The sequence below is a fragment of the Cupressus sempervirens genome, chromosome 1 (assembly GCF_028749045.1).
Source record: "Cupressus sempervirens isolate cs-2001-9-10 chromosome 1, ASM2874904v1, whole genome shotgun sequence".
Lineage (NCBI taxonomy): Eukaryota > Viridiplantae > Streptophyta > Pinopsida > Cupressales > Cupressaceae > Cupressus > Cupressus sempervirens.
Window position 1 is genome coordinate 511,526,771 of NC_143118.1, and position 26,978 is coordinate 511,553,748.

The following is a 26,978-nucleotide window of genomic DNA, read 5'->3' on the forward strand; positions in this document are numbered from 1 at the left end:
TCTATTGGCATTTCACTGTGAGGTATGCTCATCAATTTACCTTTGATGACCATGTTGATGAGGTGATGATACGAAGATGTGCTTTGGTTCCTAGTGTTTGTCATCAGTTATGGGATGGTTTGACGCCACAGGATGAGAGTTGCGATGGGCATGACATGGCAATAGGTTATGCGGCTGACAGCTTGATAGTACATGACTTAGAGCAGGAGTTTGGGAGTGATGCTTCAGCGGTTGTTATTGATTCTACTCCTTTGGCCATGTCATCTCCTGACTTAGCTGGTGATCAGTTGCAGTGGGTTGCATCACCTGTGCATAGGGAGTTGTCGCCTGAGGCTGGTTCTTTTAATCAGCATTATACTGCAGGGTATGTTCATCAGTTTGCATTTGATCCATGTGTTGAGGAGTTGATGACAGGCCGACTTGGTTTGGGTTCTATTTCTTGTTGTTTATCTTGTGATGTATACTCAACATCAGCAGTGCATGGGAGTTATGGTTATGAGACAGTGGCTAGTGATTTGCAGAGTTGTGCTGATTGTAGTAGGTGTACAGTATGTGGAATCTCCATACTTGGTACAGTTTCATTCGGGAGTGTTCAACATTGTGACAGAGTTGGATTGTACATCCCGCATAGGTCAGTGGGATGCGTTGATGGCATTTACTGTGTTGGCAATTTGGGATGTCCACTCTACTTGGGTTCTGATATTTTGGGAGTTTGTGTCTCGTGGGTTCCTAACTATGGTAGTAGTGGATTTGAAGTTCAGTTGAGCAGTGATTCACCCTTCATTCATGGATTCTTCTTGGTTATATTGCAGAAGATGTTGCAAGAGTCTACGTTGATTGACAGCAGTATAGTTCATGACTACATTTGGGATCCAAGTGGATTGATTGGTTTATTGTTCAGACATTGCTTGGGGACAAGCAATTTCAGGAAGGGCGGATTGTCATGTCCCCATTTTGGAGATAATTTGATTTAATTAATTTAATTAATTAAGTTATCCAAAATAATGAATATTTTATGAGAATGACTAATTAATTATTTTAATTAAATAAATAAATGGTATTAAGTTAATTATTTATAAAGTTATCAAATAAATAAATATTAAAAGGTAACTTTATATTTAATTAATTTAATAAAGTGACTTGAATTATAAAAATATTTTATAGTCACTTAATAGACAAAATAAAATAATGTTCTAGAAGTTTTTGAAGAAAGTGGAGAAAAAGAATATACGGGCATGGAGGGCTCATTGTCTATCATCCAAATTTATTTTCTCTCTTGTGTCTACTTGAGCATTTGTGGAGCTTGAAGGCCTGCAAGTATTCAACTTAATCATTGGGAATGATACCTCCCAAGTGACTGCATAACTGAGGAGGTGAAAGATCCTCTGAAGGGTTGCCCTTTGGAAGTGGCACTCAACCATTTCAAGTTGAGCTTAATTTGTATACTCAGACTTACTTGAGGGTTTGAGTTTTTGATTGCAAGAGAGAAAAAAAAAAGCAGTCTGAAAAAGCAGATCCAAAAAAGCAGTCTGAAAAAGCAAAGCGAAAAGGCAGCATTAATAAAAAATATTACAGTTATCTACAATCAGGTTCCTTTGGATATTTCATGCATTTTTCTTATCATTTAGATACATATTAGAAGGTAAGGTTGTAAGTGAAAGTTTGTATCAGATTTAAGCATTATTCTTACGGATGTAACCCAAAAGTCTTGGCCATTTCATACTAGCATTGTAGTTGACATTGTATGCACAATAAAAAAGACATAAGTTGCTGGTCTGATATAGTTGTAATTGAATATGTATTTATCATTCATGATCAGCTTATGAGTTTGCATGCCAATTGTTTGACAAAATGTCAATTCACTGTAGATTCTCTTTTTGGCATAAATAATGTTATAATTTTGCATACCAAGTGTTTGTATTAATGCCACTTGGCTATAAGTGCATTAACGCCATCATAAGTTGCATCCAAAGCGTTTGTTATAATTACTATTTTCTGTAGCAGCATATTGCAAAGTAGTTTTAGGTACATATTTGCATTGAATATTGTCAAAATAAGTTGCACATTCATGTTAGGTCATTGTTTAGTCAATTTTGAGTCTTCTTGCAAAAAATTCTCATTGAAGAAAGAGTCATTAAAGCAAACTCAAATACTATATCAGTCATATGACCCTTGTATGTGAAGTGTTTGACAATATTTCTCAATTCAGCATTAGAGGTTTTTAGTGGCCTATTGGTAGGGGTCATTACACATTTGTAATTATTTTTTGGAATTTTGTATACAATTTTAATGTCAGATAAGTGGACATAGTCATTTAGCATCTTAAATTTGATCATCACAAATATAGTGAAATATTTAATAGTTTCCATATTTGTGTCCAGTTTGTCTCCCTTCTAGGGGAGTTAAAGCTCAATCTAGACTAATTTAAGATTGCATATATATTTGATCTATCGCATTTTGATTATTTAATTGTTGATAGTTCAAGTACTTCAGAACTTTATGAAGTTGTACGTGAAAATTCACTGAAGTTAACTCTATTGCCCAGATGAGCAAAGGCACTAGTCTTTCTATTACTGAAGTCAAAAAATCTATATCTTCCTTCCTACAAGCATCAAATTCATTATTAACAAACCTTATACAAAACATTCAATTATTTCAAGAACTCAGCATTTAGTTTTAGTTTCATCGAATTCAAGGACCTTGCCAGTCAAAGAATTCCAAAGCTTAAATTTGCTTTAGAAAAGCTCTGAACCAAGTAATCAAGTTTGAAGAGAAGGTTTACCTACCTAGCTATAGCAGAGCCTAAAGTGCAGGGGAATCAAGAAGTATTCTCATTCGTTAGCCAGAACTGATTGCGGAATCCCATCAAAGTGGCAGGCTCTTAGATTTCCAATTTGCGATTTTGGGAACCAACACCATGTTTCACCTCCCTATAAATACTTTTTATCTTGTAGATTTGAGAGATCACAAGGGTTTTACTTTACCCTAAAAGTGCCCTTTTTGGCCTAGACCGCAATGGCTCTTCGAGGAGAACATACTTACAAGCCAGCTTGCCGCCCTTCTCTTACACCTCAAGCCCTCTCTCTTGAAAAGTTGATTTCAAACAATATGTATATCTATTTTCTATTTATAATGTCCCCAATATATATTAATTTATCTAGAACATATTCTTTGTTCTTTATGTAAAATCCCAATTTTTTTTTTTCTTTTAAATAATCTTATAACAATTATAATGGTTAGTTAAAAACTCTCAGATGTCATGATCTTGTGAAATGGAGGTTGTGGTTAACAAATGTGATTCTTGTGAAAATGACTTGTTAGTTGATTATTATTATTTCCACTGAAAATGAATGCTTATATTTTAAGATAAATATTAGTGGTAGTTAGCCATTGTGACAATTATCAATTATTGTGTTTTCTTGATATTTCGATTTAAAATGGAGGAACATGTGATTATTGTGGAAATATGCATTTTTGGTTGCAGGAGTAGATGAAAGAGGGGAAGAATTGCTAAACAGGATTTAAAGAATGGAGCACTAATTTAGTCCATCGTCAAACAATCAAGTATGGGTTCTAACTACCTTGGTGAAGGATTTAATAGCTAGGCAACAAAGTATACCTAGGACAATCATGAGCTACCTGGTCGATTCCTAAAACAAGAGAAACATTAAACATTTAATAACATAAGAGAAACTATTACCTTTTTATAGTTTGAGACCATGGAGCGGTCATTAGAGATATATATAGACAACATGTTATTTTTGCTAACGTCTACGATTTGCACTTACATGTATATATACATATATGCATGTATGCACAATCATTATATTGGTAAAAAGAAATTATACGTGCTCTCATAATTACACACACATATGTGTATGTGTGTGTGTACGTATAATTATAGGTAATGTCAATAGCATGATGTCAGTATACAAATATATATATATATATATATATGTTCCTCGGGGACATGTACCTGGCCTAAAACCCCCCGTTTCGGGGATGGTTACGTCTCGGGGACGGGGGGACAGATATGGGATGTCCCCCAGCCGTCCCCAAATTCCCTTTTTTTGCAGGGGATAATATATAATGCCATGCTTGGGGGACATATATAATGCCATGGACACCATGTTGGAGAAAGTCAAAGTGGTAAGTTTTAATACAATTGTCAATCCTCTATCCAAGTTTGTTATTATTTAGATATAGCTAAATTTAAAGAATTTTAATTTACATAACTTACATCAAGATTAGTTACATTAACATCTTTTGCTATTCATATCCTAAGTCATTCAAAGGAGAGAGAATAACCTTGCAGACACCTTATACAGAAAGGTGGAAACAATTGTCCTTCACCATTGGAACAAGATGACTACTCCTTTGCATCTCCTAGCTTATGCTCTCTACCCAAGTATTATAGCCCAGAAGTACTTGTTATTCCGGGTAGAGTGGCACCTTATCTAGATGTTGAGGTTGCTAGTGGATATAAGGGGGCATTCAAAAGGATCTGCAGCAATCCAGAGGTTGGAGCAAATGTTAGGAGAGAATTTGGATTATTCATCTCAAGGAAAATTTAGATCCTGTTTCCATGAATGATCAAAGCATAATGGATGGTATTACATGGTGGTACCTCCATGGGCAAGATTATATGTACCTTTAGCCTCTTGCAATAAAGATCCTATCACAAGTAAGTTATTTTTTATTTTAATTTCCAAGTATTTTTCATTTTTTTTGGCCACTTGCAATATATTATTTTAATACTTAATTTTGTTTGTTTTCTCCATAGGTTGCTATCTCTTCTGCCTCTAAGCGGAATTGGGGGTACATAGCCCTTTATCTACTCAGTGAAGTGTAATTGATTGAGCTCCAAAAAGTATAAGGCTTGGTGTTTGTACACAACAACTTGCGTCTTCTATCATGTAAGGACCCAAAATACAAGAAGGGTGCAGAGAAGCTTTGGGATGTGGCACCCAAGTCTGCTGAATTGGATATCACAATTGGTGATCTTGCTACCGCTTATGGTTCCAATGATCAGGATAATAAAATACTTGCAGCCATTGAAGACCCCAATGATCCACATTTTTAAGATAATCCATTTGATGACTAAGAACACTTTAGTCTTTCATGATTATTGAATCATGTTTCAAACATTATTGAACTGTAAGCTATAACTATGTCTAAGTTTTGTAAATTTGATATGATAATTTTCTTCATGAATCACAATGTTTATCTTTGACATTTGGCATTGATGTATGGTCAAGCATCATAGATTCATAGTATGAAATGATATGGTTTTAAAATTATGTATATTTCTCTTATGTTTTTGTAATGGGGAAAAATCACAAATCCACGAACCGGATTCTTGAACCCGAATCCGTCCCCGAACCCAAACCAGAAACTAAGGTTTGAACTTAGATTTTGATTGGTCTTTGAAACAAACTTGAAAAACTCATGAGATCAGTCCCAAATCCATAGTGCACACAGTCAAAATTCAATCATAAAATTTACTGATGCAACAAGGATGAATATTTCAGACTGTTCAATTTTGACATTCATACCTGCCATTAAAAGCTCCATTTGACCAACTACAGAGTCATCCTTAAAACACCCTGACTATCCACTCAATATCACAATAAAATGTGTGCAGCATTTGATTTCTTCATTGAAGAATACCCATAAACAGATTACACAGTTGCAAGAAGAATTTGCGATGATAAACTGGAGATATCTTAATATTTCAATTCAATATGAAAACTGAGTACATAATAAGGAGAAAACTTTGCGATTCCCTTCATTATGAAAATAGATTAGATCTGATACATCAAGATACTGACTCACTAAAAATAACTAACTCCATTTACTATGCTATACACTTCACTACATTACATTCCCATGAGTATGAAAAATCAGAAGAACCTCCAATCCCAAACTACGGCCCTAGAATTCCAATTTATGGAATGCAACAAGCTATAGATCATCACAGATATTTTTCATTTCTAACTGCCGCCAACCAGCCGCAAATAATATCCTATCAACAGAATTCATTATCTTTGGTAGTGACTTGTAACGAGAATTGGTTGCACGATTCCTTGAGGAACCCAAAGGTTGGAGAGCTCCAAAGAATTCAAGAATCTCTCCATCAAATCCAACTGCCATTTGAGTCATGCTATCATCGCACGGTGTGGTATTTAATACAGAGAAGGGAAGAATGCAAGATTTCCACTATCTCTTCATTGAGAAGAGAGCTTCGAGACTGGTCCCTGGGGCAAACTAGGTTTATACAAACCCACACCACCAAGTTCTGCACTCAAGCCCCAATCTGTATCCCACCGCTTAGGGAGAATCAGAACAGTAGCCTTAAGGGGTTGAACCCCTAATAAACCCCAGAAAACTCCAGTGGCTTCGAATTAGGTAAAATCAGCTGGACTATTAAGTTTTTAAAAAAACTTCAACTAGCCATGGCATTTAAAACAGCCCTGCAGCTACAAGATGAAACATCTATTTGTATAATCTTTATAACCTTTTTGTAGCATAGCTCTCTTCAATTTTGTCCTCAAGAAACTGAAAACATCATTCATGATAATTCTCATCATCAGCACCCTAAATGCATAGGAAAACCTTCCCCATTACAAGAAAGCAATCCCAGAGAATGTGTTTATCATTCCTCTGCAAGCAACTCTTAATAACATTTCCCAGGCAATGTAGCCACTTCCCAATTCACTAAACTTTGTACTATAGATCACTGGAGAGAGTGCCACCAAGATCCAAAGTTTTTTTTTTTTCCATTGCTTATGAAACCTAGTGTTTCAAACTTACTACAGCAAGGTTTAGATTCTTGGGTCGGTACAAAGTTGCCAATTTCAAAGGGAAAAAAAAATCTATTTTTTGCATAAGCGTGCTGTAATATCCCACCACTAATAGGATATTTACTTTTTTAAATGTCTGTAAGTCCTTGTCTTGGGTTTTATGTTTTTTGAATGTTGTGAAATGTTTGATACAGCAGTATAATTCAGCAAAATAGAAGATATTGCAATAATAATTTCAACTCAATAAAATTGAACATTATGTAATGAATATACAACTGAAAATTCCAGATTTTTATATAAGCTTAGATACTTGGTATTTTCACATGATATTGGCAAACCAATTGATGAAATATCCCCTAGTATTGAAGTCAACAATACCTAGAAAACCCAGGAATAACAATTCATGAAGTTACAGGTGAGATATATTTTGAAACCCTTTGCCATACATGATTGCTAGAACGAAGTATAAAGTTTGTAGCAATCCTACAATAGAAAGAATATCATCGAACCCTGTCCAATATATGGTAGCAACTAAATCATTGAACCCTTAAAATTTTCTGAAGAGTATCACTTCCAATCTGCACACTAATGATTTCCCATGCGACAATGAAGAAGGCACAGTCAGCAATGAAGAAATTTTAATAATGTTTGTCTTCAATAACTATAGATCTGCTCTAAGTATGCTAATAAAACAACTCCAATCAAGCACAATGTAACTTCTGAAATGAAGCCACCAATTAGCAGACCCCTGATGATCTATCACACCCTCGAAAATATTGAATCACAAAGCAGTTGTGCTCTCCAATACCAATTTGCAGCAGGGCCCTAGGTCTCACCTCAAAATTGCCAAAGCACAAAGCCGAGTGTTGAAAAGTGATCAATGAATTTCTTTTTCTTTTTTAACCCTTCTTATAAGCTTCTCGAAGCTCACTGATCCCTTCTAGAGACTTCCTAATCATACAATAGCATTTAAAATAATATTAAATGTGTGCATGACTTTCTTAAAATATTTCAATATTCAGCCTCCAAGTTATAATTAATTAATGCACTTTAAGAATCACTTAAAAGAGGGTCATGGCCCCATTGCACATAAAAAAAATTTGATATCTTGTGTTATTATTGTGCTTTATTAATAAATTATTCACTAAATTAATAATTACATAGCTCCACAAATAATCATTATTTCTCAATTTTGTTTGAACCTAGAAGTCAACCATTGTGTCCACTATGCACCCAACTACCTTACTAAAAATGGTAAGGCTCTCTCTCTATCAACCGCTGACTTAATATAAATAGTAAATCCCTATTAACTGATTAAACCATCAGTGCATTGTAATCATAGCTTGTTCAGGTGCATTGCTAGAAATAATAACCCTGACATTCCTGAAATAGTCACTTGCTATAAATAGTAGGTGAGCCAAACTGAGTCCAACAAAGGCCAAACCAGAACATATATTGAGCTCTGACAGAGAATACGCTCTGATCTCTGCAAGAAGAGGACCCTTTATCCAACTGCTTTAGCCTATTGCCAGTTATAGGCTAATCCAAAAAACTTTGATGCTCGCAAAAATGGGGACATTACACAAGTCCGGATAATTTAAGAATGACAGAGAGGAATTCAAATATCTAAATTTTGGATTTTTGCAGCTTCCATTTTTAAACAAAAATTCATAGATATTTGCTTCTAGTTTCAACACAAAAAGTTCCTTCAAATTCATAGGTGTCCGTTCATCAATTAATAATTTCTAGCTATGGCTATTTCTAACGGTTCTATTTCTGCATATAACATGAGGGATTATTTTTTAGCCACTTTAGTTGGTTTTATTTGAAAATATTTTTACAATTAAATTTGCTTTGAAATTTCTTTCTGTCTATCTTTTCAATAGCTTTTGTAACTTTTCTTTAAAGAATTACATCTTGGGATAAACAATTATACTTGTAGAATCCAAGAAATATTTTCTTTGTAAATCTATCAATAAGTTCCTTGGCCACAAGACATTCTAATAAATGATTAATGTTATGCTTTTATTGTGAAACTCGGCAACTTTGATCTTAAGTTGAATAATATGTCTTTGTATCTGAATGGATTAAGTTGAAACTCAGCAACTTTGTCAAGCTATGCATTGATGTCATGTATTCATTACATGGTAGCTTTGTGTGCAACATAGTAATTTGTTCTCTAGAATTATGCATTTGATCTTTGTTCATATTCCTAAAAACTTTATTCATAGCTGATTACTAGTCTCCATTTTATCCGGTACGAGGTTGTGTTTTTCTCATACTTAGATAGTTTAGTATCATTCAATATTTGACAACCTGATTCGCAAGGCACAACTAGACAATTTATTTCATTTATTTGAAGCACACAGACAGTTTATCTATGCACACCCCCTCACAGAGTATTTAAATGTACATATTTGTGAACTGCCAGCAGTTTTTAGTCCAAGGCCAGTTTAGTTTAGGCTTAGATTAGTTTAAATTTCATAGAGCTTCCCTTCCCAATTCTAAGAGAATTTCTCTTCTTATACTGATCATTTTTTGTCTTGCAAAAAATAAATTAATACCCTAACAATCCGGAGAATGTCTAAAATTTTGGCAGTTGCATTCCATAATCAAACTCAGATTTTGCCAAATGCCTAGGATTTAGAGGTGACTTTTAATAATATCTTCATCACCAACATACCTTCGTTCACACTCTCTCAACCTGCTAGGGTTTTGAATATGTTATTGCGACAAACCTATCATTAGGCTATCATTTGTAGACTGTAGCTAGGGTTAGGCTGTAGCTAGATCTTTTGTCACTATCTTGGTGTATTTTCACTTGTCTACAAATTAGAGATCAGTGATATACAAAAGCCGGCCATCCATTTGAATCTCCTGTAGGCTAGCCTGGAGTGGAACACAATAATATAGATAGGGGCTCTACCTTCCCACCACCACTTACCAGATATAGGACTCCCTGCTTCAAGTCCAGAAGGAAGGCAGGTGCACCTGCAAACAGGGTTCGATAGCATGGCTGTCTGCATCAATAGCATGTTGATAGCATGGATGTGCTTCCCATAAACTAGACGGGCACCTCTGAACAGTGGGAAGGTAGCTAACTCAGTTCAGGTTAGTCTGGGGTCCCCCTGATTCCTCCCTACCATTCTATAGGTATCTCCTCCAAACCCACCATTCTACAGGGCAACAACTCATTGTATTGGCCTATTTCAAGAAGTATTTTTACTATTTTTATGACCATTTTTTCAAGGGTTTGATAACTGCTTCATTTATTTCTTTGCAGCATCATTGTAAGGGTTGTGCTTGATAATTTGACCAATCCACCAATAGAACAGAAGTTCATCATAAGACCCTAGGGCCATCAAAAAGCAATTTCACTTCCAAACATGGGCATTTCATCTGTTTTAGTCTCTAAATATCCTAAAACCAAAGAAACTAATATATGCCATAAAAATGTGGAAGAACTGAATTTATGTCAACCAACCCACAGTACACGTTAATATTTAGACGTCTATGTCTTGAATTTCAATTTTCCTAAGAATTATTAAACTTAATTTCCCAACATTGTGACAGATAAATAGACATTTCATAGTCTACTGGGATGAGCACAAACAGTAGTTATGCATGGGTTTATATAGCAAAAATCCTAGTCCAGATCTCCAAAATAAAATATAATTAATTAGAATAAAGCATCCAATATTGGGTTGGATGTATCTTAACAGACAAGGACTGGCGCAAGACCTGGGAGAATTTGATAGAAGAGAAGCAATTAGTTTGTGACATCTAAGCCAAAGGTGTATGTATCTTTGAAATGGCTGTAATAGGAGCAATTTTTAGATCAAAATATACAGATTTTTTAACAAATTTACAGTTCATAACTTTGTCTCTCACTCTGTAAAAAATATTTCATGCACTAATTATCATAAATTCTTGAAAGAGTTGTCTTACTATACAACACACCGAAAAATCTAAATTAAAATACTCAACAGCAAAAAGTTGCTTCCAGTAGAAATTACATTCTTCTGAATATCTTGGTTATAAAAGTATAATCTCTTATTTCACTCCCATCAGGTTTAAAAAATAAGGCTATAGTTTGATTTCATAGAAAAACAACTATTGCGTAGGAGGTTAGAAATTTGAGTGTGTTTGTGCGCGTGAGTGTGGGCACGTGCATGTGCATGCGCTAAAATTTAAGAGCTTGAAAGATCTATATTATATTTAACAAAAGAGACCCTTATTTCAAAAGAGTTTAATTAAATTAACTATAACATTTAGGCTGCATAACAAAAAAAATTCAAATCATATACCTTTTTCTGTTCCCTGCGATCCATCCCAGCTCGGAACCCTCGCCCAAACAGCAACTGTGCTTCATGAGGATTTTGGTATCTATTCATTTAAAACAGAAAACTCTTTCTTTAGGAGTTCAATATGATACAGCCAGAAATAGGTTGAATCAATGATGAACAGACTAAGGAAATAACTTAGAAGTTAATTAGAGATCTTATTTAATCAAGATCAGAGCCATATTATTTACAAGAAGTTCATATCCCTTGAAGTATCCTCAGTATTTTCCCAGTCGAATGAAAATCGAAACTTTTCGCTTGGCTTGATGACACGTTTCTTAGGCTTCTTTGTTCCCAGATACTGCACAAATAAATAAGAGCTTTATAAAGATAATCTGAAAGGGATCTATGGAAAAGGACATTGACATCATAATGCATTTGAGATAATCAGTAACCTGTTCTTTAATAGCTTCTAATTCCTTCTCTTTCTCTCTTTCACTTTGTTTTTCAAGGCGTCCTTTCTCTCTAATTTTTGCTTCCTCTTCCCTTTCCCTGTCACGGTCCCTGCGCTCCTTCTCCAACTCTCGATCACGTTCCCTGTCATGTCCGCGATCTTTCTCATGATGGCGATGTCTATCTGATGCCCCAAAACAAAGAGTGTGGTGAACTTCTTGAGTTAAATATAAATAATTTAATACATTTGAAACAAAAACAAAAAAATCTACTTCTGGACAATCACCATATAATATAACAAAGTACTTTACTTGAGACTGCCCCTACCGATCAACCATTTATGTTGAAACACCAATCCCATTGATAAAACCTTTAAAAACGAAGACATATGCTGTCCCAGTGTGTGTCATAGTAAGTGTCTTCAACAGAATTTATTCAATGATAACACGAGTAAACCACTCAATGAAGCAGAATTATTTCAGGCTCCACAGATAGATTACATTATCTCAACACCCACCTCAGTACAGGGTTATTCATCAACATGATAAATTTGTGGATATTTAGAAAAGTCTACAAGCCTTAAAGTTAAAAAAACTTTTAATATGAGAAAGTATCTAGTATAATAAAATCTGGAGAATTCATCTTAAGCATATGTTGGTATCTGAAATGTCGATTAGTTATTTGAATCTCAAGAAGCAAAAGTGGAATATCAATATGAGCATCCTAATCGAAAATAAAAGGTTCCCTTAATAGTTTAGATGGTTTAAAACATATACAAGTGTCTGTATAGTCCTAAACCATTTTCAATAGCAGGAGACACAATTCCAATCCAAAAAATCAATCAGGATTGAGGTAACCTCACCTGACATTTTCCTCATAAACAGGAAGCTCAGTGAAACATCTCCTGACAATGAAGACCTCTAAATTGGAAATTAACTGGTAGAGAAATACATTACAGCCTTGAGCAATCTTACCATTAATCATCTGATCATTTGCTTCCCCCAACAGTGGAGTACATGACTTCACTTTTAAAGGAAATAGCAGGCACAGTGTGAAACAGAGGCCACCAAAGGAACAAATATTCGGGTGAAAAAAGCTACAAGGACCTCCACAAGATAGACCAAGTGAACCTTTTTTAGTCACCCCGGCGAGTTTATTCTACTCATCTTCCTCATCCACAAGATACAGATCAATATGGTTCACTTCACCACTTTCTATATATTGCAGAGCTCATGGTTCATGTCATTCTGGATATTGCCAACAGAATGAAGGCTGTAAGAGTTAACTGTCAGACACTTTTATGCTTGTCTGATTTTTAATGAGGCAATTTGTTTCCAGAAGACACTTTAGGAATGACAATTAGAGTTAATTTGTGCTTATTTGAATCACAGTTGGCCAAAGTAGGATGTGCTGGGAATGTCTCATCAGTAATTGTCAACCAAATCACATCCTTCATCTCCAGAATATTTAAGTGACAATAAGGCGGCCCTGGAGTTATGATTTGGGCATCTGAAATAGTGATGTTCAGGATGGCATTTTACATTTCCATTGGCCTGATGTTGCAGCCTTCCTACCACTGCTGACAGCATCTTTATTTCCAGCCTGGACGTGCAGATTGGTTGGTTAAGACACAAACGCAGAGCCTGCTATTGGATACTGCTGTAGGGTGTTTTGTGACAGACTTAAGCTGCATTCTTGCTCTCTTCTTTGGCTGATGTACATTAAATCTGGGTAGCGTCGAATGGACAGACCTGTGTTTGCTTATTGAAGGCCTGTGAATTCAGGGATAGCTGCAAAAGCCAAAGCTAATCTTGCCAATTGTAAATCAGGTTCCAAATTCATTAATTGTAAATTTTCTATTTCATATGCAATCAAATAATGAGTTCAACTTGGCATTAGATATCAGTTGTGTCATTTCATTAAAGTGATGTAGTTATTTCAAAAACACAAAACTTGCAAAAATCATATTAATACCATCAGCATATCAGTTGGAGACTGGTTGGGGTTGTTACACTACATGACTCACAAGGCATATTACGTATGAATATATGACTGTTATTCCACATTCATTGTGATATTATGAACTGCATATGAACTATAACTACACTAGAAATAACTGTTTAACGTTTTGTTCTTTTAGTATGTGATTGGTCAATATATTTCCAAATTAGTGCCTATAAATGGGTTACAAAGTCAAACTGGAAAGAAGAAATTGCAATGAAAGACAAAGCACAAAATAGTCGATCAAAGCATAAAAATGCATCAAGATTAGGGTATCATAGATAAACTATATATAGCAATCCATTACTGAACCAAGCAAGTCCATGTGTGATACAAAATGATTATTACAAACACCTCCAAATGTTGCCACATTTATCAAATAAAATTTACACTAATGGCATCATATATGCTAAGGGGAAACCCTATTAAACATGAAAATATGCTTGAAAACCTATGACCTATGGCACACAATAATATTCTCTTTTGAGGCTTCAACAAAATCCACTACCTTCTTCAAACTCAACTTCAATGATTAGAAACCCAAGAAAGCTCCGACACATGCTCTATTTGTTAGGAATGCACTAACCAATCTCAGAAATGAAACAAAACCGCTCTATGTATTATCCAGTCCCCAATATCACCTATTCTATGAAATAAAGCAGCATATGAAGAGTTGTAGACACTTTGAGAAAGAATCAAAACTATGTCAAACTCAAGAGTTGGTTCAAGAACCACAATAAATGCCAACAAACGCATCACTCTTCGCTTTATTTCATGTCAAAAGTAAACAAGGAACACAAAACATTGGTGAAGATTCTTGTTTCTTGAAATTGTTTCAGGGGCGGGAGATTGAGATTACCTCCTCATATACATATCTTGAGGTCAAGTTCTTTGGGCCTCACTTCAGCTTGAGACTTGTCATCCAACCCAAGGTTTGCAAGGGCATAGGCTCCCTCACCATGCTTGAGAGACATTGCTTCAAACACCATTTTCAGGACACTTCATCCAAGTTGTCCCTCTTGGACTCCTTAGTCAAACCACCAATGCTCTATGGGTCTATGGTGTAGCGGCCTTCTCTTCTTGACTAGGATTCAGCCTCTATTGAGAGCATTCAGACTATGTTTGTCCAGCATATAATCTGATGTCATCGATTCAATCCTCACAACATTAGTCTGGCAGAGTTCGGAGCTCATTCCCTCAGGCTTGGTGACATCTTCGACCTGATTAGGTTTCTTCACCGTCTTTGTGGCTTTGCAAACTCCGTGAATGACCGGCACGAATATTCATACTTGCCCTATTGTTCCTTTGTCGCACTTGCGGACTCTGACCCCACCTCTAAAGCCCGTTGTTGATATGCCCACGCTACTTCCCTGTTGAGCTCCATAAGGATTGTTATAGATCGCCTCCCTCCCTTCAGTTCTCGTTGGATGCTCCTGCTCACTTGCTCCCTTCACAACAAGAGTTGAATGAACACATCAAACTTGATATTTACAAACAGTACATTAACACAATCTAGTGCAACATTAGTGCGAGGTTATACCTAAGGATGGCCTTTTACGCTAAGCACTTTTTGGATATTCGAGATGGAATTATTGTTTGCCCTGGCTACTTGTCTCGGTACTAGTGTCATGCCTTGTGCATCTCTCAAAAGTCCTTCGGAGTTGGCTCCCAGCAGCTTCGGATCCAAACAGATCATCATATTAATAGAGAGGATCGGGTCTATTGGTTGTGCACCTTGGTTCAGGTGGAGACGAAGTGCCACTTCATTTTCTATTGCCCTACCTACTACGAGATCAGAGAGAGATTCTATTTCTTATTCAAAAAGTGCAAATCTTTGATTGCTTTTTTTGGCTATACGAATCAGAGGTACCTAGCACTTTTCCTCTGAGAGAGTACGCAGCTCTACGACCACACCCTACAACTCTTATTCCCATAGAGACACGTCCTCGATCAACTCATCACTTTTTTTACTCCCTCATCTCTAGCGCAGAGGGTGAAGCAATCGTCTAGTGCCTCTACCACCAGCCATTTCAAATCTATGAGACCCTGCAGCAGTTCTACTCATCAGCAACACTCATCCAACAATTCTCAATGACAATCTCGGAATCCTGCTCACCCTAGCCCTTATCCTTCGGTGCTGGAAATCTTTCAGCCGAGGAAGGATCCCTAGTCCTTTGCCTCAAGGCTCATTTCCTTTATTTCTCTTGCTTCTTGTTTGATCTTTTTTGAACACCATTTGGTGTTCCTCTGGTCTGTCGCCTCTTTGATTGCCCACTTTCAATCCCTTAGACCCTTTTTGTGGTCTCTTGTTATTATGAAAATAGATAATCGTCTATTATTAGTTAATGGTAATCTATTGTAAATATCTAGTTAGCTTTAGTTAGCTGTAGTTTTTTTAGCTTTCTCTGCTAGAATAGAATGTTTCTATTCTTTACATTTGTTTCTTAAGGAAACATTGTTTTCTTCTTTTGTATATATTGACCATTTGGTCTCTGTTAATAATAAGCAAATATTTTCCAATTACTTCATAATATGGTATCAGAGCCAATTCTTCAAAAAAATTCAAAAATTTCATAATTTCTCTCAAAATTATCTGCTCTCAATTTTTGAAATTATTTTTGATTGCGATATAGGATTTTCAAACTTTTGAAAAACTCCTCTAATCTCACCTAGTTCTTGGCTAGGGTTTGAGAATCTAAAAACCACAAATCCGGAGGTCATTTTTTCTATAGCTCATATCTACAAATAGTGACTAGATATTTCTGCAAAGCAAATTGCGATTTCCTTTGGTCGTCTACAAATCGCGACTGGATATTATTGCAAATCAAAACATGATTTTTGTTGGGATTTTTGTTGGTCATCTGGTCGGATGAGATTTGGTGACGTTTTGTCTCTGCCCTCTGCAACTCCACACATGCAACTAACTACCTCTGATCAAAGCGTGATCACTGTTGGTTGGATATTTTGCAACCGACAGTTTTGAGTAAAAATCAAGTCACAAAATAGGATGACCAGCTACAGCATGTGAAACGTAGTCTCTCCTACCTTAAAGGGAAGGTTCCCCCTTCTCACCGTTCCTTGGATTAACTCAAGGTAAGCAAGAAGTCGAGAGATTTTGTAAAAAAAGTGTTACTAATATCCTTTCTTCTTATCTTTCAAGAAAGAATCCACTTACTCGTGGAGCGAGTAATGGGCAGAGTGAATCTCTAACTACACTTCTATCTAAAGTTGGAAATAGTGATACCAATAAACTAACACTAACTTAAAGACTAGCTGAAAGTGTACCACTAAGTCTCTAAGTCTGATCGTATTTCTATATGAAAAAGCTTTACAATTAGGGCACAAAGACTCCTAAAAGTAAAAATAACTTAACTATTTTGCAAATTAAGAAATAAGTATAAGCTATAGACAAAGCTTCTAGCTATATATTTCCACAATTGCTTCTAGTCAAAGCTTTGGCTCCAATTGCTTCTTAACTCTTTTATATTCAATTACCAAGAACACAAGATAACATGAATCATAGATAGCTTAGATAAATTATAGACAAAGTTTATAATTCACACAAGTAACAATCTCACTTAATCAAAGTTAAGTCTCAAATGCTCCTTTGTATTCACTTTTCTCTCAAAATAGTGCTACACAAACAAAGTTTTGTTGGCACAATTTCTCCAAAGCTCTCTTGCATACAATAAAAGATGATTTTTACAATGAGGGGGCACTCCTTTATATAGGCACAAGAGGTGAGAAAAAGATGGACGAAAAAGTGGGAGAAACTCAACTAACTTTGACCTAGTCTAACTAAAAGAGAAATTATAGGATTACATGCAACTGCGCATGCAACTCGCATTACATCTTTTCATGCACATGTAACTCGCATTACATGTAATTACATTTTTTCATGTAATGCATCCTCTTAGACCTACAAACAGAAAAAAAAACAAAAACAACCTTAAAGATTGCTTTTCAGTACCTTGAACTTGATGATGATATCATGCACTATAGGAAGATCAGCAATCTCCATTGTTTTTGATATGGCTTCAATCCTCACTACATTTGCATATGCTGATTGTCCAACCTTGGAATTTGTTGCCAAAAAATCTAACAAGTGCTTTGGCAAGGATTTATACAAAAAAAACTTGTTCATTGTCTGCGAACCAAAGTCTTTAGAAACCACATCAACATTGATCCTGATTGTATATTCTGAGCTTGCCCTTTCAACTGCAATAAGATTACCATGTTCATCAAGAACCCAGCATCCCATTTGTTCCAAATCACAAGTAACACCTGTTTCAACTACTTGACAATCTTCAAGGGCTACCTGCAACTTTGTGATCAGCTTCCTCAATGTTTCCTCTTTGTAGCCAATAAATCCTTGAAATCTGAAGAACATTTCACATGATGGAAGAATGTCACATGAGACCAATGCATCTAGATCACATTTTTCCATTTCATCCCAATCATTGAGGATTTCCTTCAAATCATCTTCCTCTCGAATCAAAGAAGAAATCAAGTTTTGCTCTATTTCATTCATCTCTTTGACATGCCTAAGAACTACAAATGTCTTCGTGATGGCTCAGACTCCTTCAAAGATTATTTCTCCTATCCAAGACTTGGCGGCTTCAATCAATTTCCTTTCCTTGGATGTCTAGGATGTAACAACACTTTGAAAAGATTGTTGTTGAATGAGCTCGTTCAGGTGAGAAACCTCCTGTTTCAGTTGATTTTTCTTCTCCCATAGTTCATGATTGCTTTTTGATACATTAGTTGATGCATCTTGAGCATATCATTAACAACTTAGACGTGACTAGTTCCTAATTTCAACCTTAGTGAACCTGTAATTAGAACGAGTAAGCTCTTCAACAAGTTTGTCCACCAAGGGCTCAGCAACTTCTACAAATTTGGTTTTATCTCAATCAACCAAAATCCTTGAAACATTCTTATCTTTCAAAGATTTGGATTTGGTCTTCTTGATAGGGAGATTATCTGTAGGTACAACCACTTTTCTTCTCTTTGTTGTTATTCTACTAAACCATGCAGGCAAGCTGAAACTTTCATCTGCGGAAGCAGGTACAGTGGAAACCATTGGCATTGATCCAGATTGTATCTCCATCGTGACTAAACAAGGTTCAGTCTGCACAGGTGAAGGCATAGGAACATGATGAGAGGACTCCATCATGAAAAGCTGAAAACTCGTCAAAGATGTATCAAGTTGGGAAACTTGACCACCTGTAAGAGTTGGAAAATCCTCAAACACATCAGCCAAATGCTCATATTGTTCCTTTGCCAAAATAAGAGAAGCAGCAGAAGAAATAAGAAGGGTCATTGTATTGACTTCCGAGACTAGAATAGGAGAGAAAACAGTGGAGAATGAATCCACATCATCATCTACTTTATCTAGAAAAGCTGCTTCATGTATGGATGGTGCACGAGTTTTTGCAGGCCTTGGGGGAGATATGATCATGACTTCCCCTTCTTCGTCCTCATCCTCTTCATTCGATTATGTTTCCAATTCTTCCTCTAATTCTGTCTCTGATTCTTGAACTGGTTCAAAGATCTGATATGACTTAGATCCCTTTCCGCCCTTTAACTTGAATTTGAGAGAATCCTTAGCATTAGAAGAGGAAGCACCATCTTTCCCTGTAATTTCCGGCTATGACATCCTTCCAAAAGGGCCAAAGCTTCCACAATCCAAATCCATCTTAAGATTTACTCTTTTCAAGCTTTTAATCTTCAACCACTTGTTGGTGTTTACCAAAATGGATTGAAATCTATCCAAGATAGATGTACCTTCTTTCTGTTGCCACTGAATAGGAAAAAGGCACCTCTTATCAAAGTTGACTTGATGAAATTCTAGATCAAGAATGTTGTCATCATCTTTGATTTGGAAATCTAGAGGAATCCAGTATGTTAAGATCGATTATCTGCTACAAAGTTAATCTGCAGTAGTCCATCTTCATTATATCCAGCTTCATTCTCATATCAATCCAGACATCCTCAATGCAAAGAACATGTGTGAATGCCCTTTTCATTTGAGAATTCATTTCTCGATAATCAAAATCAAATTGGGTTTTGAACTTCTTCAAAGTAATCAACTGCAGCTCTACTTCCATTTTATTCACTTTGTGCACAAAGTTGATTGAGTAGTTACTGATTGCTAAGGGTTTGGCTGAAGCAATACCGAAACCAGGCCTATGCATAGTATGTTGATCACTTTGCACTTCCATGAGCTATCTAGCTAACTCCATCAAGATGATTCTATCTATACCATACCTAGGTAAGCTATATGGTTCGTCTTTAAAATACACAACTCTCTAGTATGTAAAAGTTGGAAACTAAATGAAAATACAACCGTATTGATTCACCTTTTCCCATGTTGCATTAGATACCCTCTTGATGGATAATTGTCTATCAAATAAGCACCGGAAATGCCCAACGAAAGCATTTTAGACTCTCCTATAATGAAACTTACTATTAGCCAGAGTGATCCTGTCATAGTAATCCCAAATTGGAATCTAAAGACAATCCCCTTTGGTTGAGAGATCAGAGAAGGATCCCATAACAGCAGCAATGTAGACAAGGTAGGAGTTCATGTAAAAAAGTGTTTAAGTCCCTACGTTGAGCAATTGTTGGCAAAGTGCAGTGCTAATGAACTCTCCCCAATAGATGTGTTCTCTGTTTTCCATGATTTGGAAGATGAACTTGTACATCCATGGCTCGAAATCAGTAGAATCTTTGAGGCCACAAACTCTCTTGAGTAGAATGATGAGATCTTTATATTAATGTTTGAAATTAGACCGATGAACAGTCTTTGGCCATCTTGAGAAGTTATTCCTTTTATTGTCTAACCAATATTGGTTAACATATTTCTGATAATCACCTTTCTTCTCATTCCAGTTTGTCAAAGATGATTCTTTGGTTAGATCAGCACATTCTGCTTTATATGGTATGTTGAAGATTTGTTCAATGACCTCTAGATCAAGACTAATGACAACCTTGCCGTCAGCATCCTTGATTGTCTTTGATTTGGGGCTGAAACATCTCGCACATTCAAGAACGAAATCAGATTCTATGGCAGCCATAGGAAATGCAAACACCAAGTGAATGTGACTTCTTCTGATGTGCTTCATCTTGTAACCAACAGGAGTCTCAACTCTCCACATAAAATCAGCCACGTCCACATGACCGATCACTGTGTCCATCACATTATCAAGAACAGATGCAATTGATGATGGAGTTGCATGAGCCAACTCTTTATCGAATTGATATTTCATCTTCCCTTTGGATTTTGATTTTAATGGTGAGGGCATATATTGCGCTTGCACTGCAACACAAAAATCCCAAAACACGAACACATCATCAGAGGGAATTGCCATACAATTTGACTTACGATCAACAACAAAGATTCAAAAATGGATTGGAGACTTTGTAGATCCGATGAAATGATCTCAAAAAAAAATCATGTATGCATGCAGTGAATGGAGATGAAATATGGAATGAAAATAGAATGTGAAATGAAGCGTTATGAAGGTGGAAAATGGAAGATGGAATGAAATGAAAATGTGTGAAGGTGGAATGCATGGGAAAGAGTGCGAATGAAAATTGCTAATTTTCAAATGTGACTTAGGGTTTTCAAGACGTTATTGCATGAAAAATGGCTACATGTAAGTGTAACATGTAACAGGGGATGAAGGATGAGATGTGATGCTAAAGTGGATGGAGGATGAGCTTGTACATGCAAGTGTGAATAACGGATGAGATACGAAGCATAGAAAGATGCAGAAAATAGGAAAACATGTATTTTCTCATGAAGGCGCGAGTGCATATGGAGAGATGGAAATGGAAACTGGAAGAGGGACAATCAACTTCATAGTCATCTTTTGTGAAAAGGTGAAGTCAAAGTATATAGAAGATGAAAATGACATCTTTTTGACTTTTAAAAAAGTGACTTTAAGTCAAAACTGGGGTTTTGAGATGTAATTACACGTAAGGCTTTTCGTGCTATCGTGTCATGTGAGTGAATGCGGAAAGTGAGATGAGTGAAAATGGAAGCAAAACATGCATGTGCGGATGGTGAATGAGATTGAAAACATGTAATCGTATTTGTCAAATGAGATGTAAAGTGTTGTGATATGGAAGATGGAAATGAAACGTGATGATGCTTTCGCATGAAGTGAAACAAGTTCTTGGGAAAGAACTTGTAACTTCTCCAAAGTGGAGAAAACCAGAAAGTAAGCTCACAAAACACAAAATCTCAAAAGAACGATGTACCTTTGGAAAATGACTCAAACATGTCAATATGCAAAGCACTTCAACACAATTTCGAATTTGGAGTTTGGCGAAAAACCAAAAACATGAAAATTAACAATTTCTTCATTTTTTAAGGAAAAATGCACTTTTCATGGTATTAATTTCAACAAGTGGCAATCATCAAGCAATAATGTGCATAAAATTAGCAAGATAAGCACAAATTAAAAAGAAAGGAACAAATAGTCCACTTACATGAAGGTTAAGTGCCAAAAATGGTTGAGTAAAATGCTCCAATGTTGAAAACTTCGAAAAAAACACTTCAAATCTTTCAAACTTTGCAAACTGAAATGGAGAAGGCGGCAAATAATGCATTTTAAATGTTGGATGCCAAAACATGCCCTATCATTGCTCTAATATCCAACATTTTTGGTTGATCATGCTATGGGATGTTTTTGACCAAAAATGTGTTTCTCCAAGGCATGTAACAAAAATGTTTTGGTTGTTAAACATCAAAACATGAGTCACAATGCAATGTAAAACACCTCAAAAGCCAAATCAATTCATCCTTGGGAGAAACCGTGAGCTAAAAATGGATTTATTTGGAGTTTTTACCAAGCTTGGAAAAACGTGTTTTAGCAAGATAAATCGATTTCTATTGCTTGGAAATCCATGGCTAAGAAAAAACGCCCTTAGTAGAGAAGATCTTGTGAAAAACCATTAAGTAAATCTCTCACAATCTTCAAAATTGGGTTCTTAGAGGCTCTTTCCATGTGTTCTTCCAAAATCGGGTTTCGTGAGAGCAAATACATGAGCTTTAGTGCAAATCGGACCTTTTAGGAGGCAATGCATGTTTTAAAGTATGCACAGGATGGAAATCACACCTTTTCGGATGGATTGCATGTTTTAAAAACTCCTAATCATGCAAATCGCACCTTTTAGGAGGCATTGCATGTTTTAAAATATGCATAAGGTGAAAATCGCACGTTTTGGGATGGATTGCATATTTTATGTGAAAACTCATATTTTGAATGCAATAGCACATTTAGGTCATAAAACTCACCTTTAGATGCAGTGGCACCAAAAAGGTCCACTTTTGATGACCTTATGTTTTTAAGTTGAACTTTATATGCAATGACATGTAAAATGACCACTTTTGATGGATTTTACATGTAATGGCATATAAAATGTCCACTTTTGACAACTTAAAGTGATTAAATAAGCATATGTCAATTTAATTTCATTAAAAATTTACTTAAATGGGACATAAACCATATTTACATATCATATTAAAAAGATAACATATAAATATCATTTATAAAGTTACATTTAAATGAGCATTTGATTTAAATGTCAAAAATTAAACTAAACTATATAGTTAATATAATCATTTGAAGTGACAATTTAAATGATGAAGTAACTTAAAAACACAACTCAAAGTGAATTTAAGTTGTACTTTTCAAAAAGTGAATGTCAAATTAAAAATATAACATGATACTTTTAATTTATCCTGTTGCATCAAAAAGGTCCAATTTTGAGGCACTAAAACAACCATATCTCTTAACTGACAACTCCGATTGAGCTCTAGCTAAGATCAAATCGAAGGGGAAACCAAAAGCCATGACATGAGGAGGACCAAAGGACTAAAAACCAACAAACGCAAACTCAAAAGAAAAGAAAAGGAAGATGAAGGCTTCAAAAATCAAGTGAAGTCTCGACAGAAAGAAAAACGAAAAAGACTTGATGAGAGCCTTTAGTAAAATGATTTGATATACGAATTGGAGTTGCAAATTCAACTTTGAGAAATGCGAAACTAGTTTGATACTGTTACCTACATTTTGTGGTGACAAAATGCAGGACAGCAATCAAAGGGCTCGCATCCAAGCAGAGTTGTTTCTCCTTGTCTTTGATCACTGCTCGTGCCTCCAAACACTCTCTATGGTGTCGTTTTTGCTCCCCTCAGCCATTGTCGACCTCAGACCAGTTGTGTGTGACCATAGATCAGGCATCTTTCTGCAATTTTGACCATTAATAGCTACTAGCTAGGGTTTTCTTCGAAACCCTAATTTCTGAGCTCGAAAAAATATTTCAATTTCACAATTTTGATGGGTTTTTCAAGAGATCAACTGGGTTGTAGTTTGATTTTTCTGAGTGCCTCAAATTCCAAGCCAACGAATCCAAAAAACGACACCATATTCCTTTTGGGTTTTTTGAACTCTCTTCTGGGTCACTCTCCAATTTTTTTGGGTCTTCCATTTTTTGCCTCGAAGAACAAGCCTTCACAGATTTTTGAATCTTTTCATCAAAAAATGTGCCATGGCATTTCTAACAAATATTCTGCTCGTGCACAACTCCAAATTCAATGGTCGAAATTATGGCACTTGGAAGCAACGAATCATCACAATTTTTTAATATCGAAACATCAATCAACTTGTTATGTGTGTAACGATGCGTCCAACTACTCCTAGTCTTGATCAAGATACATGGGATCTGAATAATCGAGAGGCAGTGATGCTTCTCAAATTATCCGCGGCTAATGATCAGCTTTCTCAAATTCCATCCAGCAAGAGAGCTGATGAGATTTGGACACATCTCAAAGGTCTTCATGAGACTTCTGACAAAAGCAGAGCTTTCTTTCTGAAGAACACTCTGTTTTCTATTGTCATGGATGAGCACACCTCGCTCCAAGCACACCTAAATCGGATTCAAGAAATCCATGATCAATTACTTGCAATTGGTTGCAAGATGGAGGAAGAGGACATTGTGATTATCACTCTTCGGAGTTTACCAGCATTTTATCAAGACTCTCAACATCGCGTCTTTATGTGTTGCTCTAAAGTTCATTGATCTCTGCACACTTCTACTTAAGCAAGATCGATGGAAACAACAATTCAGTAGCAGCTCCTCCACCTCCACAAAGCAAGTCTTTGTTGCTAAATCCTTTCAAAAAGATAAAGGCAAGTTTTAGCAGCCATCTCATCATAAGTCTTCTGCTCCAGCATCAGATGGTTCCCGAAAGAAAAACATTCAATGCAACAAGATTGGACACATGAAGGTTGAATGTCGGAAACACTTAGCTGCACAATCTAAGCAATCAAGTTCGCAACCCAAAGCGAATATTGCAGAACACACTGAGCAGACGGAGTCTTCCTTTTACGATTTCATGGCTAAAAGACCTGTAAACCATGTGAAGTCGTCTGCCTAGTACATTGATTTAGTTGCCTCTTGTCATTTTACTCACCGCAGAAACTGGTTTACTGATTACCAGCCTTATTCAAACTCTGTTATTTTTGGTGGCCGAGAAGAGTACATGGTTGTCAACAAAGGCAACATTCAGATTCAAGCTGCTGGGAGGAATCTCATATTCCTCAATGTGTACTACGCTCAAGGGATGGAACTAAATCTACTCTCAATCAATCAACTGTTGTGACATTCTCCACACTTGGATGTCACCTTTAGTTCACATTAGTGCACCATCACCGATCAAGCGACTCAATCTACTGTTGCAGTAGGTCTTGAGGATCATGATCTCTTCAGACTTACTGATTTTGGTGATTCTTGGGACTTAGCTATGGCTGCTCGGCGGTCTTTTGTTACCACACTTTGGCATTAGCGATATGGGCACTTAAATGTGCATTATCTCTCACAACTTGCTCAAGATGAGCTTGTTCTTGGATTGCCAGAGACTCAGACAGAACTTGGAGTTTGTGATGCATATTAGGCTGGGAAGCAACATCGTACACCTTTCACCAGTGGCGATTCATGGAAAGCTTCTCAAGTACTTCAGCTTGTTCATGCTGATATATGCGGCCCTATGGCCACGCCTTCTGTTCTTAGGTCTAGGTATCTTCTATTGTTTGTTGATTTCAGTAGAAAAATGTGGATGTATTTCCTTAAAAAGAAATTAGATGCATTTCTTGTATTTTAGAAGTTTAAACCTTTAGTTGAAGAAGAGTCTAGGAAATCTATTATTACTCTTAGATCAAACAATGGGGGGAATTTTGTTCTAATGCTTTCTCTATCTTCTTGGATACACATGGCATCAAACGCCAGTTAACCACACGCCACAACAAAACAGTGTAGTAGAATGTCAAAACTAGACAATCACCGAGATGGCTCGATCCATGCTCGAACACAGACATGTTCCAAAGAAGTTTTGGGTAGAAGCAATTAATACTGCAATTTAACTGTTGAAACGGTCACCATAGTGATGGTCAAAGGTAAAACTCCGGAAGAGGCATGGTCAGGTCGCAAGCCTAGAATCAGTCACCTAAAGGTTTTTGGCTCCCTTGCTTTCGTTTGGGTCCCTAATGCATCGCGCACCAAGTTGGATGCCAAGAGTCAGAAACTCATGTTTGTTGGATACAACAATCTTCACAAGGCCTACCACCTGATCGATGTTGTGACATCTTGTCTCATCTACAGTCGTGATGTAGTCTTTGATGAGCAACAAGGACCATTCATGCTTGTTTCTCCTGTTCCTAATCCAGCAGATCAATCTATGAAGGCTCATGATTTTGGAGTTTAGCTTCCATTAAGTCTACCTGATAGGAAGGTTCCAGTAGCTCTTACAACTCCAGCTATACCAATGATCCCTATACAGACACCTCCAACTTTTCCTGCAGGATCACCTCGATTTGTAGATGCTTTACCTGAGTTTGATCCAGATTCTTCTGATGAGGAACTTGATCACCAAGCATCTCCTGATACTAATGTTGGTCATTCTCAACTCCAGCCTAAGTAGTAAGCTAAGGCACTTGTTGATCTTCGTGATGATGAGCTCATTAATGGGAGAACTACTTGAAAAAAGAGCAAACCTACAGAGTCTGTTAACTTTGCTCTCATGGCCAACATTCACAGTGTGTTTGAACCTTAAACATATTCCAAGATTAAAGGAATTCCAAAGTGGGAATAAGCCATGACATCTAAACACCAGCCCCTAGTGAAGAACAACACCTGGGTCCAAACTGATCTTCCACTAGGGAAGAAACCCATTGGCTGCAAATGGGTTTACAAAATCAAATACAAATCGGATGGTACTTTAGATAAGTACAAAGCTCGTTTAGTTGTGAAGGGCGCCTCTCTACGTCAAGGCATTGATTATGAGGAGACCTGTCCTCCTACTGTAAAGATGAGCACCATCAGATTAGTCCTAGCCATGGTAGCACAGTTTGGTTGGAAGGTCTATCAGATG

At 36.4% G+C, this 26,978-nt stretch overlaps 1 protein-coding gene across 1 annotated transcript in view; it reads right to left on the reverse strand.

Annotated features, from left to right (window-relative positions):
* LOC149578477 (P-loop containing nucleoside triphosphate hydrolases superfamily protein) overlaps nucleotides 1–26,978 on the reverse strand; it is a 313,758-nt gene that overhangs the window by 229,346 nt on the left and 57,434 nt on the right. The window contains exons 5-7 of the mRNA XM_089829372.1: nucleotides 11,542–11,723; nucleotides 11,338–11,447; nucleotides 11,111–11,189 (exon numbers count right to left, since the gene is read on the reverse strand). Of these exons, the coding sequence (XP_089685498.1) occupies nucleotides 11,111–11,189; nucleotides 11,338–11,447; nucleotides 11,542–11,723 (371 nt within the window). The remainder of the gene's footprint in view (nucleotides 1–11,110; nucleotides 11,190–11,337; nucleotides 11,448–11,541; nucleotides 11,724–26,978) is intronic.